This window comes from Apodemus sylvaticus, chromosome 6 (assembly GCF_947179515.1).
Source record: "Apodemus sylvaticus chromosome 6, mApoSyl1.1, whole genome shotgun sequence".
Lineage (NCBI taxonomy): Eukaryota > Metazoa > Chordata > Mammalia > Rodentia > Muridae > Apodemus > Apodemus sylvaticus.
In genome coordinates this window covers 34340880-34361670 of record NC_067477.1, presented here as the reverse complement: position 1 = coordinate 34361670, position 20791 = coordinate 34340880, and the positions used below count along the sequence as shown (strand labels likewise).

General features: G+C 42.4%; 1 protein-coding gene across 4 annotated transcripts in view; it reads left to right on the top strand.

Moving 5' to 3' along the window:
- Positions 1-20791, top strand: part of Nrxn3 (neurexin 3) — a 1578315-nt gene that overhangs the window by 22805 nt on the left and 1534719 nt on the right. For all 4 annotated transcript variants that reach the window (XM_052185306.1, XM_052185305.1, XM_052185308.1 and 1 more), the window contains exon 2: positions 11847-11864. In XM_052185306.1, the coding sequence (XP_052041266.1) occupies positions 11847-11864 (18 nt within the window). The remainder of the gene's footprint in view (positions 1-11846; positions 11865-20791) is intronic.

The following is a 20791-nucleotide window of genomic DNA, read 5'->3' as shown; positions in this document are numbered from 1 at the left end:
GAAGGAAGGAGAAGGCAGTGTTGCTCATTTTAGGAAAAGGAGAAAAAAAAAAAGGACAAGGAAAAAAAAAACCTGTTTGGAGAGGTTAATAAGGAAAAGCAGAAGTGCTAACAGCATGGAGCCTCTTGGGAGGACTTTTTGCTTGCTTTTTGGCTTTTTCAAGTGACTAGAAACTCTTTGTCTCACTACAAGGCCTCTGTGGACAGCATTCCTTGGAGTACTAACTTGAGGCAGTATGTGGCCCCTTCCTTATTAAGCCAATGGTAAAAGCTGCTAGTTAGTTCTCAGACTCCTTCTACCCAAAGCCCATGTGTGCTTTCATACTCTTCCTTAACACACTATTCCCGGGTATTATTAATCAAATAAAAGGAAAGTGATGCCTTATTGAGCCAGCCAGGTGGTTAGGCATTTTATATGTATGAGCCTCTTCTGCAGTGCTGGGAAACTCTGAAATGGATACTGTGATCAGGTTATAGAAGTGAAGTCACCTCCTGGAGATCATGCACAGGCATATTGGCATTTGAATCTTTCTTTACACTGTAAGTCTCCCAGGGAGTCTGACCCTCAGGGTTGTTAGTTGACTAGTGGTCAGTTATGGTGACAGGGTCTCGAAAAGGTTCCTCTCTACTTAATTGTTGCTATCTTTCCTGTAAGGACCACTTTCAGGTTTCTGAAGGAAGAGTTTGAAACATCCTCTGTCAAGCCTATGTCCCCCATTAGCTTTAAGTACAGTAATAGATGGCTTTGAACAGCTACCCTATGGAGTTCAAGTGCCTTCTTGGTTTGTTAGATTTATAGCTAACTGCATACAAGGTAGTCTTTTTGAGTCTCCAGTGCCCAAGTCTGTATGTGACACACAGGAAGTGATTGGTGAGTATTCTTTATCTCAAATTGAACCAGATACAAAGTTCACCCTGAGAACAAAGAAAGGATGTGGATTAAGACTCCTAGTGAAATTGAAGCCTTACAGCTATTTTGAAAACCTCAAAGCCAGCCTTTCTCAAACTCACCCTGTGATAAGTACGTATTTTATTTGAGCAAGTATTCCAAAAATACACATCATATATGGCCAGTGGGACAGTATCTTTTTTGGATGGCACAGTGTAACAGTATATGTTCTGATAGGTGAGGTTTTCTGAAGTTTTAGATACTTGATTGCATTTTAAAAATTCAATGCCTTCTAAATTTATTGGATCACAGACCCCCTACCTTTTTTTCTATCCCCAAGAAATGCATATTCACTTCTTGCGAGGAACCGTATTTTTATAAAATTCATATTTTGATTTCTAGCCACAGCTTGTCTTCCTTCTCTGAAATATGGGTCCCATGATCACACCCTGTGGCAGATATCATGAATATTACAATATACACTGTGCTGTGGAATGTTTAATGACCATCAGTTATTTTCATCAGTTAACTCACCAGTCTTGGAAAAATCCATGTTAGTTTTCTAAAGTTTGTCTCCTAATCCTGGAAGGCAGTTGAGTTGAGTGGTTGGGCTAATAACTAGGATGATATGCTGGAGGAAAAAGGGCTGTAATTTTAGAGAAATTGAGTTTAAATATAAGGAAATTACATAGATGTAAGAAAGCTAACTTCTAAGCATTGGTTTCCTTGGTAAGAGGTGAAAATAACAATAGCTCTACTAACAAGAGTTGGTGAAGTCTTATGACCACACAGCCCTGCCTCAGGTGGTGAATTACAGTACAGAATGTCTTCTGTATTATAGGGGATCCCTGAAGTTGTCTTCTGAGGGCATGCCTTTTAAACTTTTATTGAATGGTCCTGTTGTGTTTAGGGTGCCTAATGAATTATCTAGCATAGTAGCAAATAAAGCATTGATAGTTTGATGTGTATGGTGTGCATCCACATTTATAGTTTCATTCATACCACACAGCAACCTGGGCAAATAATAGTGTTTTTAGTCCCATTAATTATGGGTATAGAAAATGAAGCCAAGAGGAAATGAGTAGCCCAAGGTCACCTGGCTGGAGAAACAGGTCTTCAAAACAAGTTTCTACAAATGAAATGTGGTTTTCACAGACAATGAGAAGTTCATCCCTTACAAAGAAGGAGATTCTGACCTATCACAACATGGGTGAACCTTGAGGATGTTATGCTAAATGAAACAAACCAACTACAGAAGGATGAGTACAGAAAGAGTCTACTTATATGAGGTACCTAGTAGTCAGCCTTATGCAGATGGAAAGTAGTGTGGTGGCCACTGGAGAGAGAGGAATGAGGTATGAACATCTTCTGGGTATAGGGTTTCAGTTTTGTAAGAAGATGCTGGTGATGCAGATGGATATGGATAGTGGTGAGATTCGTACACCATTTTGAATGATGCACTGTATTTAAATTATTATTTAAAAATAGAGACTGAGAATATGGCTCTGTAGAACAACTTACTGAAGATCATGGGGCTTAATCTCCAGCATAAAACCAGGCTAAGATGTGACGTTTCATGTAATATGTATTTTACTTTTGAAAATTAGGAAAACAAAATGCCAGAGGCTTTGATTTCAAGTCTAGATCCTTTCCTGCTTTCCACCCCAGGGCCCACTTAGCTCCACTTAACATGTTTTCATTTCACAGATCTTCTGGATACTCAGTCACAAAGCCTTGTAGAAACTCTGAGAGACCACATGCTGCTTCCAAACTGGAAGTCTTCTAACTGGAATGAACTCCAGGGATGTAGAATCTTTTCAGAGAGCCAGGGATTCTTGGAAAGAAGGCAGATCCCTCCTCTCCCAAGGAATCACTGGGCTGAAGTAATACAGTAATTCTGATTAGCAGTGTGGACCAGTGCTTCCTGTGTGCAAGGAACCTTGCTCAATGCTTTGCACACATTAGCTTCTTATGACCTTTCCATCAGTCCTTCTAGGTAAGAAAGTTGTTGCCACTTACATGTGGGGGAGTTAGGGATGCAAGAAGTCAGTCAATATTCCTGAGTGAACATGTGTGGAAGAATCAGGATTTTCATCCAAGTTGATTTGAATCCAGAAGCTGCCACCTATTCCCTCTGTGTTGCAGGAGATGGAAGAACTTACAAAGCTTATGTCTAGGGAGTTTCCTACCATAGACCTTGATGGATTTCTTTCCTATGATGTGTTTTTCTAAGTCCTACTGCTGATGGATATCTTCTCATTTAGCTCAATACCTCTCTTGGCTTCCTGTTGTTCTTCTCTTGGGTGGGTCATACTGAAATTTGCAGGGAAAAGCTCCTATTCCTTTCCTTAGGAAATTAGCATATGAAGCTGGTCCCTTGGCAATGCACACTGGCTGTGAGGACTTTTCCAAAGGCCTTGTCCTATTGGGTGGGAGACTGCTGTAGCTGTACCTCGTGGCCTATGGTTGGGAAGTGTGATTCTGCTAGGGATGCCTTCTGCTTGAAGGCTTAAACAGGTCAACAGAAGCTCAGTGTGTCACTTTTCGTGCACCAGGTATGTGTCACAAGCTGGCAGAGACAGTAGTGACTTCAATCAGTATTTCTTGGATGTTTACTACGTGCCTGGCTTTACACTAAACACTTCCTATGCATCATCTCACTCCATCCTTGCAACAGTCAGAAAAATTAGGGACAGTCAGTTCTGGGATAATGCTTGTTTTCAAAATGCAAATTTGTTCCAATGCAATTGATATATTAGGGAACACTTTGAGCATAGTAATTTTCTTCTGATTATACATGATTTTGTTCAGGAGAAGCATTAGGTATTGTTAGCTGAACCAAGCTCAGCAAGCAAGCTTCAACTGGGCCTCCCAAAGCATGTACACCTTAAACCAGAGCCATGTCTGATATGAGTCCCATCCTGTATGTGTTGTTGCAACTTCCTTCACAGTTGCAAGTGATTCCACTGCTCAGCACTGCACAATCTCTCTACTTGTGCAAGCCAAGCTCAGGTCTTTAAAAATGTCCCATATCTCGTGTGTTCCTACATGTTTCTTCAAATGCATGAAACTGGTTCTTACTTTGTGTTATATGCCATTGATGAAGTTTTTGGTTAGTGGATTTTGGTTAGTGATTTTTATTGTGTGACCCAGGAATATAAAGATGGCTCCAGGGAACCTGGCTATTCTATAATTATTCCCATATAGCAAAAGAGAAAGTTGGAACTAAGAAATTCGCCAAAATTATTTTTAATAAGTAGCAAAGACATATCTCAAATAGATTATTTTACCTCACTAGTTACACTCAGAATCTCCAACACATCATCAGGAGGCTGTCTGCAGGTCTCTCTGTATGTATAACCTGTTGACTTTCTCCTCTCTTATCAAAATCGCATTCTTTCAACCAGAGCATCTACAAGCTCATAAGGACCCCCTAAAGGTGTTTGAGTACAGCAGTGGCCTGGACTATAAACATGACTTTTGGGACTTCTTTTTTTTCTACTTCCCATACTGTTGTTGCTTCTGAGGCTGTCTGACATCTATCAGTGCTTTGTCTTAAGAACTAGAGTTATGATGTTGTTAAAGAACAAAATCATGTACCACCAGAGCTCAGTAATGGATAAGTAGACTGTCCTGTCAGAGATGAAGTTAACTGCAAGGTCTACTCTTTCCTGTTTGGAGAGTGCAGACAAAGCTCAGCCTGCAGGAACGTCCTTGCTGCTGCCAGATCTCTTTAGGACTTAGCTAGAAGAAATATCTCCACATACGTGTGTTCTTAGAGAAGGGACAGCCTTAGACCTATGCTCCTGAGATGTGGCCTTGTATAATACTCAATAGAAGGCCACCAGATGTCTGCTCTGATGTATGTGGGCCTGTGCAAGAGTATACATGGAAGCTAGCGACTGACCTCTCTCCTCTACCTCCAGCACTGTGAAGGCCCTGTGTATTAATAGGAGATACCTAGCCCATGAAGTCCACAGCTCTGTAGGCAACTTTTCTTTGTCAACTTATGTGTATATGTGTATGTCCTTGGCAAGTTCTTTGTGTGTATATGTGTGTGTGAGCTCCTGTGCACATGTGCTCGTGTATGTGTATATATATGTTTACTCATGAGCATGTATATACATGTGTGTAGAGGCCAGAGGTCAATACTAGGTGTTGTTCTTTAGGTGTTCTCAACCTTGTTTTGTGAGACAGGGTCTCCCAGTGGGACCAGAAGCTGGCCCGTTAGTCTAGACTGGCTGGCAAGCTCTAGTAATCTGTTACCATGCCTGGCTTTTCTGCATGGGTTCTGGGGGTCCAACTCTAGTACTCAAGCTTGCATCTTAAGCACTTTACCTATCAAACCATCCCCCCTGTCCCTTGGCAATTTCTCAACAATGGAGCTCATAAAACAGCGGGCTGGCCTGCTTTTGGAGAATGGCTCTTGGAAAGAGGCCCCTGTGGAGTTGGGGAATTAGTCAATTTACTTCTCATTTGTATCTTCCTGGATCAATTGCTTTTTGTCTTATTTTGAGCTATTTGGTCAAGAGGTCTTATCTGGTATATTCTGAGTCTGAGAGGTCTTAGTGACAATATAGCTAGTGCATCCTGTTTAGGTTTCAGTTTCCTTACCTATAAAATGGAATGGATAGTGCTCCTTCCTGTTAGGTATATGGCAACCATTAAATAAAAAGGTATATCTAAAGCCCTTGGCACAGTGCCCAGCACATTGAAAATCATATATATATAAACTTTACATATATGTTTATATATATAAACTTTACATATATGTTTATATATATATATAAACTTTAGAATGCTTAGTGTTGCGTTTATCTTACTTTCTTCTTATAGTCACCTTTCTTTGGAGGTGATCAGCATGGTAAATCACACACACACACACACACACACACAGAGAGAGAGAGAGAGAGAGAGAGAGAGAGAGAGAGAGAGAGAGAGAGATCAATGGCCCAGCTGTCAGGATTCAGGACCTGGCTCTATAGACTGTGTAACGTAGCTCCCTAAGCTTTCTGTCCATCAAGTCTTAGCTGTAAACTGCAGGTGACAAGAGCTCCCACTTTTTAGCGTACTTGTTGTGCAGTACCTGGCACAGAGAAACCCCCAGTCAATATTAACTGGTAATTTAATTTCCTTCGTGTGGAAGAAGATAAGCATTTCATATATATTACCAGAAATCCATTCTGAAGCCAAACAGCAAGGATATCAGACTAGGGTATAGCTGCAGATGTTTCTAGCTCCTGTCTGGCTGTTCCTATTTCTGAGGCTAGTATCCCCAGTACCCCCTCTGCCAATGTGTGGGAAAGCATCATTGGTTACCACAACTGACCCAATGAAACACATGCATAAATAGTGTGTATTTGTGTGTGTGTGTGTGTGATACCCATTTATATATATATATATATATATATATATATATATATATATAAGCATGTTTGTGGAGGTCAGAGGACAACTTTTAGTGTTGATCCTTACCTTCCTCTCTATCTGAGGCAGGATGGCCTTGTTATTTCCTGTAGCACATGCCAGGCTATCTGGCCTGTGAGCATTCAGGATTCTCCTGTCTCTACCATCTGTCTCCCCTTAGGAACAGTGGGATTGCTGAGACATGCTTGCCCTTGCCTGGCTTTTTACATGGGCTTTGGGGATTTGAACTTGGGTCCCCACCCTTGTGCTGTAAGTACTTTGTCTGCTCAGTCATCTCCCTAGCTTTGCATCGATATTTGAAGGGAACAGAAAGCTGGGGTGGGGAGGGGGCAATTGTAGGAGCAGGGGCCATTGACAAACCAGATGAAGCAGTATGCTCACTGGCACCAGGGCTTTTTCAGCCACCCCCTGCTGGTTTCTTTTCTCACACTGCTGGGCCTGTAGTTTTCCAGAGGGCCGCTGCATTCAAATCTATATTCTATTTTCTCTCTTAGAAAATAGGTCAGACTCCAGGCAGAGTTCACCAGGTGGTGTCCCCTGAGGTTTGCCTGGAACTGTCCTTCAGGAGTCTGCCTGTGCATTCTACTTCATGCTTCCAAGCCTCCACTAGGGATGTGAGGCAGGATGGGAGAAGAAACTGGGGAAATTTTGGACTCTTGGCTCTTTTTTGTAAACTTCGCTTTACATCCTGCCCACTGTCCCACTCCCAGTTACTCCTTCCATAGTCCTCCTCCCTTTCCCCTCCCCCTCCCCTCCCCCTCCCCATCACCTCTTAGCAGGTAAGGGCACCTGGGTATTCCCCCACTCTGGCACAATAAGTTTTGCAAGACTAGGTGCATTCTTTCCTACTGAGGCCAGGCAAGGCAGCCCAGCTAGAAGAACATATCCCACATATAGACAACAGCTTTTGGGATGGCCCCTGCTCCAGTTGTTCAGAACCCGCATGGAGAGCAAGCTGCACATCTGCTACATATATGTGGGGAGGCATAGGCCCAGTGCATGTATGCTCTTTGGTTGGTGATTCAGTCTCTGAGAGCCCCAAGGGTCCAGGTTAATTGATTCTGTTGGTCTTTCTGTGGAGTTCCTACCCTACCCCCTTTAGGGGCCTGTAATCTTTCCCCCAACTCTTCCATAAGAGTCCCCAAGCTCCAAACAGTGTTTGGCTGTGGGCGTGTGGCTACATGTGTCTGGGACTCTTGGCTCTTAATATGATCTAGTCCAAATGAAGGGTGAGGTGGGAGGGAGCTTCTCCAGAGAGGGTCACATATCAAAGTAGAGCAATGGTAGATTGAGGGGCTATTGTTTTCCCAGTAGTTAGATGTTCCCCTGCAACAAGTTGCTTCCTTTGAACTCATGGCTGAAATCATTGTCGAATATGTAGTCAGCATCTGTGAGTGCAGATGGAAATGCCCTGATTCGCTGCTCCTCTGGTTGTGAAGCTGAAGAAAGGGGGCAAAGGGTGATGGTGGGTTTTAAACTCTTTTCTTTTCTTTTCTTTTCTCTTTTCTTTTCTCTTCTCTTCTCTTCTTTTCCTTCCTTCCTTCCTTCCTTCTTTCTTTTCCTTCCTTCCTTCTTTCTTTTCCTTCCTTCCTTCCTTCCTTCCTTCCTTCCTTCCTTCCTTCCTTCCTTCCTTTCCTTTCCTTCCTTCCTTCCTTCCTTCCTTCCTTCCTCCTTCCTTCCTTCCTTCCTTCCTTCCTTCCTTCTTTCTTTCTTTCTTTCTTTCTTCTTTCTTTCTTTCTTTCTTTCTTTCTTTCTTTCTTTCTTTCTTTCTTTCTTTCTTTCTTTCTTTCTTTCTTTCTTTCTTTCTTTCTTTCCTTTGCATCCCCTCATTGGAGTGGAGAAACCCGAGGAGGCAGCTTCAGACTAGGTCAGGAAGAGTTTCTATCAGGGTTTGTTTACCCTTGAGCACCTTTTGGGCATCTGTGACCTGTTGAGGACTGTATGTGAGTGGCAGATCTGGGAGGGTAGTGGCAGGATAAGGGTTCTGGTCCTCAAAACTCTTGTCCTATCAGTAGAAAGCACCATCAGAGCATATCCTCCATGTAGCATTACAGGTAATGTTTTCTTGCCTGAACAGTCTTTCTCAGGTATAGGTAAGACTCCCCTTCTTCAGGTATTAGACCAAATATAACATCATTTCCTCTGAAATGCTTCTTTAGTAATCTTTTCTGACATGGGGACTCCTGCCAGCAATTACCTTGTTTCTTCTTTCTTCATGACACTAATCGCTATGTCATGTCACATTATAAACGTATGCCTGTATTATTTATACCTCCTATTTAAACTCAAGAGTATTGCCCGTTTTGTTCATTCATTGCTTGTGTCGTCTATGGAGAGAATATGGTTTGGCCTATAATTGGCACCCCATTAATATGTATTGAATGTGAACACAGGATTTCCATGGATACAGCTTGCTAAGATAGATACCTTGAGGGTCTCTGTTTATAGAAGAGGAGATTGAGTCTCAAAGATGCTGAGGCAGTTGCCTGTGAGTGGAAGGCAGAGCTGGGATTCAATTCTTGGTCAGTTAACCCACCCCTATCCTTCAAAGAGGCCTTGATTTCTCCCATGTTGCTTAAGAAAAGCATGGACTCAGAAATGGAGGCAGTCTGTAGATGGAGATGAAGATGGAAGCTAATAATTTCCTAATAATTACAATGAAATTCCCTTGGAAGACTTTCATTGGTTGGGGCCTGGGTCACATGTCTGTTCCTGGTCCAGAAGATAGCATATTCCTAAATTCTGAGTGGAGTCACAGGGCTCCTCTTAGAACAGGGGTAATCTTTACCAACTGGATTAAAGGTGGGGAAAGGGGATTCCCTAGAAGAGAGCTGGGGATTGTTATAAGAGAAACAAGAGAGAAGCAGCCAAGTTTCTTACCTCTCCCCTTAGACATCCTCCTATACCCGAGTCCCAAGGGATACCTTTTCTCTTTACCTCCTGTCTTTTCTAGTTCATTTAAGGGGTGGTGGTGGTGTCAGAATTGAGTCCACAAATCCAAGTAACTCACTTCTTCTTGTGGTGTCTGTATTCCTATAGCTGGAACAATGATTACAATGCCCCATAGTCACCGAGAGAGCCAAGAACTGAGTTCTCCCACCCCTGCCCAGTGCAAAGGACTTTTAAGGATGCTATTGTTGCCCCTCTGTGATGAGTGGGGTTACTGTGGTTTTGTGTGTGACCACAACTGCACTGAATTAAAGTACAAGGGTAAAACAGAAGAAGTAATCATGGGATTTGTGTTGACCCCTGGTTCTGCTCACATCAGACTCCCCTTCTGCACTGATGGACGGGGTGAGGGATGGGGAGGTGGGGTCAGAGCATTCATTCAGGTTCATAACTAGAAGTAATGCACCTGAGTCAGAGACTTACTACCTGTGGTCTCTTGGTGTTTCCAGTGAACCATCTGGCCAATAAATGTTGGCAAATATGTCTGTGGTGATTCAAAATGATAACAATCAGAGCTGCTACTGTTTATGCAGTGTTTTCCTGGTACTAAGTGCTTTGCAAGCATTTAAGTCTCCTCACACCCCCATGGGGGAGGCTCTGTTCCCATTTTTATAGCAGAAAGAAGATGAATTAGAAGTTCAGGGATTGGTCTAAGGCTCCAGAGCAAGCTGGGATGTGAGCTCAGATCTGTCCTTCTCCAAGTTTAGGATTGTAATCACAGCGCCAAAATAGGTAACTAATCAACATGTAAAGACCTTTGGGTTTCCAAGAGATCCTGCCTCACTGGGTCTTTGAGACCTCAAAGAGTGTGTATGAACAACAGTGTTGACATTCTCACCACAGATATCCTGTTTAATTAAGGGGTGTTTTAATGAGACCACTATTCTAGGAAATCCATCAGTCACAGTTAGTGGCACCACTTAGTTATTCACACAACATCCTTCTTCAACCCCCCTCATCTGCTTTACCTCTTTTCTTTCGCTCTCTTACCACCCCACTCCTAAATCTAACTTAAGGAAAAACCTGAAAGGGGGTGTGCCTAAGAATGAGTCAGAGTTCTCTAGAAGTGTCTTTGAGCATACCAGGGATTGCAGGGCACACACTGGGTGAATCCTCAGCTGTTGTGGTGACTATGTCACTCCCCGATGCCAGGGCACCACTCAGTCTGGTAAGAACCCTGGGTTTTCCTGGGATGAAAATCCTAAGGATGTGCTGTACCGATCTGATTGCAGTTGTTCCATTATTGGCATGGACGGCGGTGTCTGTCTTGTTCTGGTAGCAGGTTAAAGCCACAGAGGATTCCTGATGATCTACTCACGGGCACCACTGGGAGAGTCTAACCTATCCTCCTGTGGCTTAAGAGTGCTTCCTTTAGCCTACAAATTAAACTGGATCCTATGAGTCTTGAGAGATCTGGGCTTCAGTTGAATGAATGTTGAAGTAGATGGGATCCAGAGATGGGAGATTATTTTCTGAGCTCTGTCTCGGAACTGGCTGTGCAACCTTAGAAAAAAATTTATCAGTGTCTTTACCCTTCATCACCACAACAAAAACATGAAAGAAGCCTATGGTCTTCCCGATCCACCATCCAATGATTCTAAGTACATCTACCAGATTGCCTAGTGATTTATGGTTTCTGAAGCAGCCTCTTGTTACCCCAGATGTAGTGAATGCTGCTAAACTGAGTTTTTAACCGTTCCTTAGGCTGTTTCCACTTAGGTTTCCCAACACAATCCTATTTCACATCCCTGGGAGGAGGAAGAAGACATCCCATTGTTGATGAAGACGATGGGCGTGGACTGTTCTGTGTGTCTTAAAAGTTTACTGGCTTAATTCATGTGCTACCCTTTCCAGGGCTCTGTGTTCAATTACGGTTGACAAAAGTGATTTGCATGGATAATCTTTGTCATTAGTGATGGGGTGAAAAGCAAGCAGAAAAATTATCAGTGTTAGGAGGCAGAGTTTCAATTTCTGTGGTGAGTGTCTGGTTCACACACAATCTCACGCACACACACTACTGTCTGTGATGAAGGATGGTCACTGCGAATGTGGAAAGGCAGGGCACTGTAAATGTTTTGTCATCTTCTGCCCTTCTGCCCTACATGCTAACCAATGCTGCAGCTTGCTTGTAATGCTGATGCCTTTTTTCTTTCTTCCTCAAGGGAGTGGTTAATTCGTTTTTTTTTTCTCCTGCTGGGAAACCTCACTTGACTTTGTGTCCAGTGTTTGGTATCTGGGAATGAGGAAGGTTTGCGTGGGTGTCGGTGTGCAGAACCAGAATATTTTAACCAATATTCTTACAGGATTCTAGGTTGCTTGGCTCCTTGGAGCCCTATCTGATTCCAGGATGATATCTTTCCGGACAGATGGATGGCTTACCTCCTTTTCTACATGCACAGCAAACAGGGAGCTTGATTCCTTGGCTTGCATGGGTGGTTTTTGGGTGAAGGTGGAAATGTGGGAACTTGCATGACCTTAATACTCATGCAAGAACACATGGTATTGTGTGTGGGTGCACTGCTAACACTCGTCTCCATTTCTCTCTCCTCTCCTTTTCCTTTGCTTTGAAATTGCTGCCACAGATGTCAGTCAAGGTCCAGGTGAGTCTTTGTTTGCACAGCTGTTGTGGGAATTTGCCTTCTGCTAGACTGTGCATGGTTTGATTCTGAGTGACCCCTTTTCCTAGGGATTAAAAAAAAATCTTAGCATGTTGCATTTTCACTGATTTTTGGTTTAGAAGAAGAAATGCCTTGAAAAAAAGGGGATTTTTTTTTTTTTTTTTTTTTTTTTTTTTTGCTGGCTTTGAAGAACTATTTTCAAACCAATGGAATGTGTTTCCCTGACTTATGTGATTGCTTCCTTATGAATTCTATGTGAATCAAAGAAGTGGAAAATTAACATTTTGGGGAAATATTTTAAAAGCTGGTGTGATCCAATGCAATGAACACTTTTGCCTTGTTTTATAGCTATAGCTTTCTGTGGTTAAAAGCTGATGCTATGACCTATTCAACCCAGAAATTATATGGGTAAATGAAGGTTTCTTTCTTCTATTTTCATTTTCTACATTGGTATTGATAATATTCTATTTATTATCTAATTATGCAAGTAATACATGTTCACTGTAATAAAACGAAAGGAGTGTTTGATTGAATTTTGTTAATAGAAACACAGAAGGCCCGTCATTGAGGTAACTGTACATTTCTATTGAAATGAATGCTCACCCAGTGTTCTACTTTTAAGCCTCATATGTGTTTGGGCATATACATATATGTGAATATATGTGACCATGATGGAGGACTGGATAATTTATAGGTAAGAAATGTGAGATAATCTAGGGATCAGATGTAGATAAGAATTTTGAGTTAAGAACAGTAAATTTCATACACAAAGACCATCTTAGATATTTTCATGTTCACTTACTTAGTCCTTCTTATAGTTAATCCTTAAGCACACACATATAAGATAGGTACTGCTCTACACAATTTAAAGTACATAAAATTTAGGGTCTGACAGGTTAAAGAGTCTTGCCAAAAGTCATGTGGTAATAACTGAACTCCAAAAGCAATTCACAATTTGAATGCTAGGTTCATTGCTGAAAATTCCCAGTGGTTGAAGAGCTTGTAAGTATTCCTACTGTTATAATTGCCCATTTTGTTTGTTTTTGCTTAGAGGTAATATAACCATTTTTTTTTTTACTGCCATCCCTTTCTACAAGTGAATATATCCTTTATTGTTTTGAACATCTCATACAAATACTCATACTTTGGTTGGGTCCTTTTGATTATCATTATAAATGGAATTACACAGTATAAAGTTGCAATATAGTTATTACCAAATACAGAGAAGGCTTTTACATTTTTTTATTTTATTTTATTTTATTTTATTTTAGATATATTCTTTTTTATTTTAGATATATTTTATTTTAGAATATATTTTAGATATATTCTTTATTTACATTTCAAATGATTTCCCCTTTCCTGGATCCCCTCTCCCCGAAAGTCCCATAAGCTCTCTTCCCTCCCCCTGTTTCCCAATCCACCCCCTCCTGCTTCCCTGTTCTGGTATTCGCCTACACTACTGCACTGAGCCTTTCCAGGACCAGGGGCCTCTCCTTCCTTCTTCTTGGGCATCGTTTGATATGCAAATTGTTTCTTGGGTATTCTGAGCTTCTGGGCTAATATCCACTTATCAGTAAGTGTATACCATGGGTATTCTTTTGTGATTGGGTTACCTCACTTAGGATGATATTTTTCCAGTTACACCCATTTACCTAAGAATTTCATGAATTCATTGTTTTTAATAGCTGAGTAGCATTCCATAGTTAAATATACCACATTTTCTGTATCCATTTTTCTGTTGAGGGACATCTGGGTTCTTTCCAGCTTCTATCTGTTATTTTTCTGCCCATCTTTCTTCTTTATTTGAAACACAGTACAGATAACACTTCCTGCAAAAACAAAACACAACAACAACAACAACAACAACAAAAAAAAAAAACAAAAACACTAGAGTTAAAGTCATAGTTCACTTGGTAAAGTAAGTGCTTGCTGTATAAACATGAAGCCCTGAGTTCTATCCCTACACCCTATATTTAAAAACAGAGAATCTCAGTGCAGGGTTTTACTTTGTAATCTCAGCACTGGGGAAGTAAAGACTGGCTGATCCCTGAAGCTTGCCAGCCCATCAGGGTAGACTTCAGGCTTGGTTCTAGGCCAGTGGAGACCCTGACTCAAAAAGGATGGACATTCCTTGAAGAATGACACCCAAACATGTCTTTGGCTCTCAAATGCCATGCATTCACCTGGACGTGCATCTGCATGTACATGCACACACACAGACACACACACACACACACACACACACACACACACACACACACACCACAACATTAAACCCATTCTTTCTATTTAAAAAAAGTTTAGTTTAATCATTCCCTCAACAAATATGTACCAGATAATGGGGATGGAATGATAAAGCAAACAGAAAACAGCCTCCTGATTTCATGTGTTTTTTATTCCAAATGGGGAAAAAGTACAGGGACATACACCTATCTGCATATGTGCATATATATGGATACACATTAAATGCATGTTTCAGCATGCGATGACTGGTAAGTGGTGTGGAGAAAATGATATATTGTAGAAACAAAGTCACTAATTTATAGAAAATGGACAGGGGAAGCCTCCCTAATAGCAGGATATTTAATCCAAGGAAGTTAAGGAGTAAGATGAATATCTCAGGTCTTGGTTTGCAAGGTGCCATTTAGCTTCGTTCTTCTTGCTTGATGACAGATGTCTCCAAGGGTGGAACATGTGCCTAAATGGTCTTCCTGCTGAGGAATGAATGGAGCTGAAGTTCACCCTGCATTTTTCTCCCCCAGCCTGTGTTCATGGGGAACCCGTTTTCTAATTCTCCCAAGGTTACCATATTGGCCCTGTGTGGAAAAGAATGCTAGAGAGGACCACAGGCCACCTTTGATCTATTCAAAGGGGTAGAGGTCTGTGTCTGCCCCTTCTTTAGATAATAGCAACTGTTAATGCCCTCCATCTCTGACACATCTTCATCTGATGACCATCATCTCACTTTATGTTCTTAATGACCTTCTGAGGTATGTGTCCTGAGTTCCATTTTATTGCAGATTGAGTAGGAGTCCAGGGAGGTTAAGTGGAATATTATATTCACCCAGTTACTGAATAGTAGGACCAAGTAGAGTTTTTCCTTATTCTATATTTTTTGACCTTTATTTTGTCCTTGAAGTATCTAGGGATGATTACCAATCCTGTCACTCCTCCAGCTCTTCTAGGTATTAGGATTTGTTTTGTTTTGTGGTTTCTAAGCCCGAAAAAAAAAAATCCTTGGTTTAGATCTTTCAATTGTGGCCATCCTTCTGGCAGGAGCTGGCCCGCTCAGATGGGGCCTGCTGGAGGTTAGTGGGTAGCTTGCTACCATCTCTTAGCTCCTGACCAGGCAATCTGCAGTTAATAGCCCTATGGAAGCCTTTTGTGGTTCCCTGATATTTTTTTCCCTTCCCCTCAGGAAGACACATTGGGGATTTTATAAGCCAATGCACCTGTTTACCCAGAGGTCACGCTATAAGACTATCAAAGTGATGATTGATTAATTGATGAATTTTACATGCTGAGTACATTGGTTAGAAATAACCCTGCTGTAACATGTAGGTTGAGATAGGACTTGGGGGCAGTGCCTTTCCCAGAGTTCAAGAGCTGGGCTGGGAAATCTTTGACAGTGAGTCCTGGATAGAGGCCAAGTTGTCTGGAGCATGCATGTCCCACTGGACAGCCAGTGGAAGCTTAAAGCCTCTCACCCTAGGCTGGGGAAAACTATTCAACATAATAAAAGCAACAGTAAGCATTTCTAGTACCATGTGCAGGTCTTGGGAAGATGCCTGAGTGTTCAACTTCGTCTTAGTGTTAGCTCCTCCAGGTCAGTGTTGCTGTCTGTACTGCAAATGTGAAACCTTACAGGCAGCTCCATTGGACACCTCCTGTCAGTAACTAGACCATAACCTTAGAGTTCACCTGCCAGAAGAGTCCATACACTTTGTTCTTCTAAAGCCCACATTTCCATAGTGGTCCTGTGGACCAGCAACATGTCTTATTTGTAGTATATAGAATATAGACCCCAATCCGTGTCTATTAAACAGAAGGAGGGGGCCTTCTGGGATGTCTAAGGGGCAATCTGACTCTATAGAGACCTGAAACATAATGGAACTTAAGGGGTATATTGTTCAAGGAATATAAACAATACAATTAAGTAAACTGAAGTCTCCAAAGATACGTAGCTTATGTATTTTCTGAAAGGTACTCTATTAGGTATTTTAATCCACCTTTTATCACTGAGATTTATCACTGGTCTCCTTGGACAGCTTTTGGGTGGGCAGTCCCATCCCTGTGCTGCCCCCCCAACCTTCTCCCCACTCTCTGCTAAGAGGAGGAAGAAGTGGGAAAGCCCTCCTTTCTACACCCCTCTCTTGGTACCCCTCACTGTTGCCTGGGGGCTGTTTATGGTGTTGTCAGCCTCTTCCCTCATAACAGATAATTTCTCAGGCTCTGCCTGCTGATTAGAGCTGGAATTTAAATGAATAACTGTGACCTTGTGGATGTGCCCTAGTTATTCACAGGCCCAGTGAGGAAATAGGCCTCTTGCTCTGTCCATCAGAGCTCAGGCAATTGCAGGAGGAGGGGCTCCTGTCTGCAGGGTCTGGTCAGAGGTGTGGTCTACTTTCCAAAAGAATGAATTCTGTAGCTTACGGCTTTTACTGTCTGCTGACTCTTGACCTCTGCCCCTCATTGCCTTTCCACTTCAATGTAAGTCAGCCGGGGGGACCTAAATATCTGCCCTGAGCATTGCCTGTCTCCAGGGAGTCACACAGTCTAGCTGAAGGATACTGATGTGAGCCTGCAGGCAGGAGATGGCATCTAGCTTGTATGGCTCAGGGCTGCAGATACAAAGGGGATACTGTTGAAGCACCACCAGGACAAGCAGTACTGGCATTTCTGAGAGCTCAGTATAAAAGCAGAGGCTCTGGTCATACCTAGAGATATTAAGGCAGAATCATCATTTTATCCAAAGGCCCAAACAGTCAGTGAATTACCCTTTGACAAACACTGGCCTTGGCTTTCCAGCCTCTCCTTCCTTTGGGGCCACTTGGGCCATCTGTACTGAGGAAGTTGTGGCTTACTTCCCTAAAGCTCAGTCCTCACCTCTTGTGGTATACACTACCTGAGCCACCTGACTGGTCTGGTTCCAGGAGGAGCAGGGTAGATTGGGGATGAGAAAGAATGAGTATTTATCCACTCCATAAGTCTCTGGGAACCATTTTTCAGGCATCTTCTGTGTGACAGCTTAGGAGCTGTAGGGAAGGACAGCACAGGTTGGAATGGGTTTGGCAAATAAATATCAAGGAAGGAACTTGATGTTTTGAAGTTGTTAAAAACAATCAAAAGAATAATTGGCAATGCCAAAAGTTTATGGAGTTTTGTTTTTAATGTTCATAAAGTTTTTACCCAAGAGCAGCTATACTCACTTCCCTCCTATTGGCTGGAGATGTTTGTGAGCTGCAAAGCCTGAGCTAAGTAGCTCACAACCTAAAATGCCATCTAACCCTTTAAGGAAAGCCTGGATCACCCTGGACTATGTAGAGCAGTCTGAGCCAGATTCTAGGACTGACCTGACCCCATGACCCCACTAAGGCAATCTGACCTGTTCTCATTATTTAACCCTTGTGGGCTTTACTTTCCCTGTCTGTAAAATGGGGGACATGGATGCTTAGCTCACAGCCCTGCTTTACAAAAAAAGGTGGAGCTCTATGTATAGTCTTTAGGACTCAGATAACATGGTAAGCAGTGTGTAATAGCTGCTATGCAAAGTCTCATTTGATCCTTGCAATTAGAGTTTCTGTTTTGTAGATGATTTTCAAAGGTTTAAAAACCTGAACTCAAGTAAATGTCTTTTTCTTGTCTAGCTCTCCTTAATGTCCAGAGGTATGCTCCCCATGTACAATGTAGAACATCTCCACACACACCAGATCCCCCCACCTAGCCTCTTTTTTGGGTCTTGATCTTCATACTTCTGGTCCAGAGGTATCTTAAGATCCTGCATATAGCCATCAAAAATGACTTAAGATCACAGTAAAAGCAGTCAAGGGGACTAATGTGTCAGGATACCACCATTTTACAGATGAAGGACCCTAGGCTCCAAGACACTACATCCTATGCTCAAGGTCAGAAAAAGATATACTCCAAGATTTAAATTAAGTTCTAAGGATCCCTCTGTGCAGTTTGTGCTTTATCTGGGATTTGTGTACACTTGGCCAAGAATGCAGCCTGCCTTCCCAGGTGGTCAGTTTTCTTCCCTTTAATGTGAAGGATTTGAGTCAGGATTTGAGGTTTAGGAATCTGTCCCTTGTGAGTGCTATGGCCAGATCATCTGACTGAGATACTTGAGAACTGAAAGATTATCTTCCTGTCTCTAAGACTAACAGTTCATACCTTCTATACTACCCAGATCATATTTTATCTCTTCTTTCCGATTCTTTTGGATAATAGTCCTACTTGATTTTTCTCTTATTACCTTACTAGGAAAAACATTTGACATTTATTGAGCTTGTATTTTGAGCCAGTTGCTGAAATGCTAAGTTTTGCATGTATTATTTCAGTCGTTAGACACCCCCATAGGGTAGATTCTGTTACTAGGTGTATGTTGCCCATGAACAAACTGACTCATTTGCTAGGCAGCAAGTGAGAGTGCATCAAAGTTGTCAGAACACATTATAAATGCCATGGTCTGGAGACATCTCCAATGGAATCCTACCAGAGCATACACGCATGCCACAAAGTTCACTCTTAGTCATTGTTGCATGTTCTTAGCTTTGAAGGGTTACAATATAGACACATACTAAAAGCTTCCTGGGTGGATGAAGAATGTACAGGACTCAGCCCACAGTTTTGCCCCAGGGTCTTATGGAGGTTGCCTCTTTATTGGGGTTTACCCAAGACAGAAGGTAGGCAAATGAACCAATTTGTAATTAGTGCTCTTTTAAGGCCAGCTTGGTGGGAGATGCAGATTGCAGAGAAATCCATCTTTGCTGAGTGTAATTGGATTGGAAGGGGATACTTGGCTGGACCAACACTCTTTACTTACTAGCCAGTTGTCTAGTACAGGCCTGGGAAGACCTTGGTTCCCAAAGCTATATGTGATTGTATGGATAAGGAGCTATTTCCAAGACTGCCTCCCTCTTTGGCTCTCTTATAGTTTTATCTTGAAACTTTTGAAAGACTTTTAAAATCTTCTCCTTTATTGTCTTAGAAAGGCAGACCTAGGCCAGTGGTGGTGGTACATACCTGTAAGCCAGGCCTGGGGTGGTTGAGGCAGGAGAATCATGAGATGAAGGCTAGCCTAGGCTACATAATGAGTCTGAGAGCAGGCTATACAATATATAAAGACTCTGTCAAAGAAGAAGAAAAAGGAAGAACAGGAGGTGAAGGGAGGGTGAAGAGAGAGGTTTAAAAAAGCACACCATGCCACGGAAGTATGGTTTCAGTCATATTTCATCCATCATTTCTGGAGGGCAAGATGAGGGTTAGAGCATCGTCCCCTAGCCTATCATGGTCTGAAGTCATCAGATATGTGTGTGGGATGCTTCTTTGTTACTTTAATGATTATTTCAATAATGAGAGGCACCAAAAGCATTAAGTAGTAAAGGACAGTGAGTTCCAGGCATCCTGTTGTATATGGGAAAACCCATGCAGAGATTTGTGTTATTTGGAACATCATTGACAAGAAGAGTGTAGAATAGTTATTCTTGGGGTAAATGAGGCTATAGAACAACCACCTTACCCAGCTAAGTCACATAGCCTGTTCACAGAGATCTCATCAGGCTTGAGATCAGCTATGGAGGTCTGATAAGGACATTGACTATGCTGGCCAGTTTGCTGGGCCAGGCCTCAGGAGGGATGGGAGATGGAATGTGGCCCAGAGTCCAGGACAGTGAGTTCCCTTGTGGAACAGCTTTGCTGACTGAATACAAATGGAAGCATCTGAGGATGCAGTGGGCAAGGGTCCATTAGTGCTGCCAGCTTATTAGAGACAGGATGCAGAGCCTAGGTGGGTGGTGCACACCTGTAATTCGGGGCACTCAGGAGGCTCCGACAAGAATATTGTCAGTTCAAGGCTAGCATGAGCTATGTAGTAAGGCTTACCTCAAATCAATCTACCAGTCAATCAAATGTTGGCCAGAGGGGTGCCCGTAACAGATGAGTCTTCTAAACAGGGACAGACATTATAGGTTTTTAAGCCCTTCCTGTGAACTCGGAACTGTGCCGTGGTGTGCTTCCTTTGCGTTGCTGCATGGTTTTCCTAGGGGCATGTTTTATAGGTGAGAGATAGACACATTAAAAAAGAGGCATAGAAAAATTAACTTACCCAATATCTTAGAATTTGAGGAAGAGCTGGGATTTGAATTACACTTTGGATCACAGAGAGCAGAGGTTTGCAAAGCACCACAGTGGCCTGGAGAGTTAACAAAGGAAAGCCAGTCTCATTACAGAAAGGGTTCTCCCAGGTGAGTCTGATCTGGCCAAAGTCAGAAAACCATTGCTGGGAAGAGAGTCCTGTGGAAGATGAGGGGTGTGGCACTTCACTCTTAATCTTACATGCACACAATGTCAGAGGAACGAAGGAGGTGGAGGAGAGCAGGGGAGTCATTCTTCTTTGTGTTCCATTGACATCAGGTTGCCTGGCTACCATCCTCACAGTTTACTCTTCCCCCATATCTTCCTTCCATGCCCCCATGGGCTCCTGCAATGCAGGGCATGTCTTATTCTTTGAGGATAGAGCCTTCTCCATGCTGCCTGCCCACTGCTTGCCACAGGATCTTGTTAGAATCAGTTTGTTTTGGATGGAAAGGCCCCAATGGATCATCAAGACTCTGTGACGGAATTTTGAATCCTTTGTGTAAAATTTGATTCAGACTTACTTTGAACCCCTTTGGCAATGAGCAGCTCCA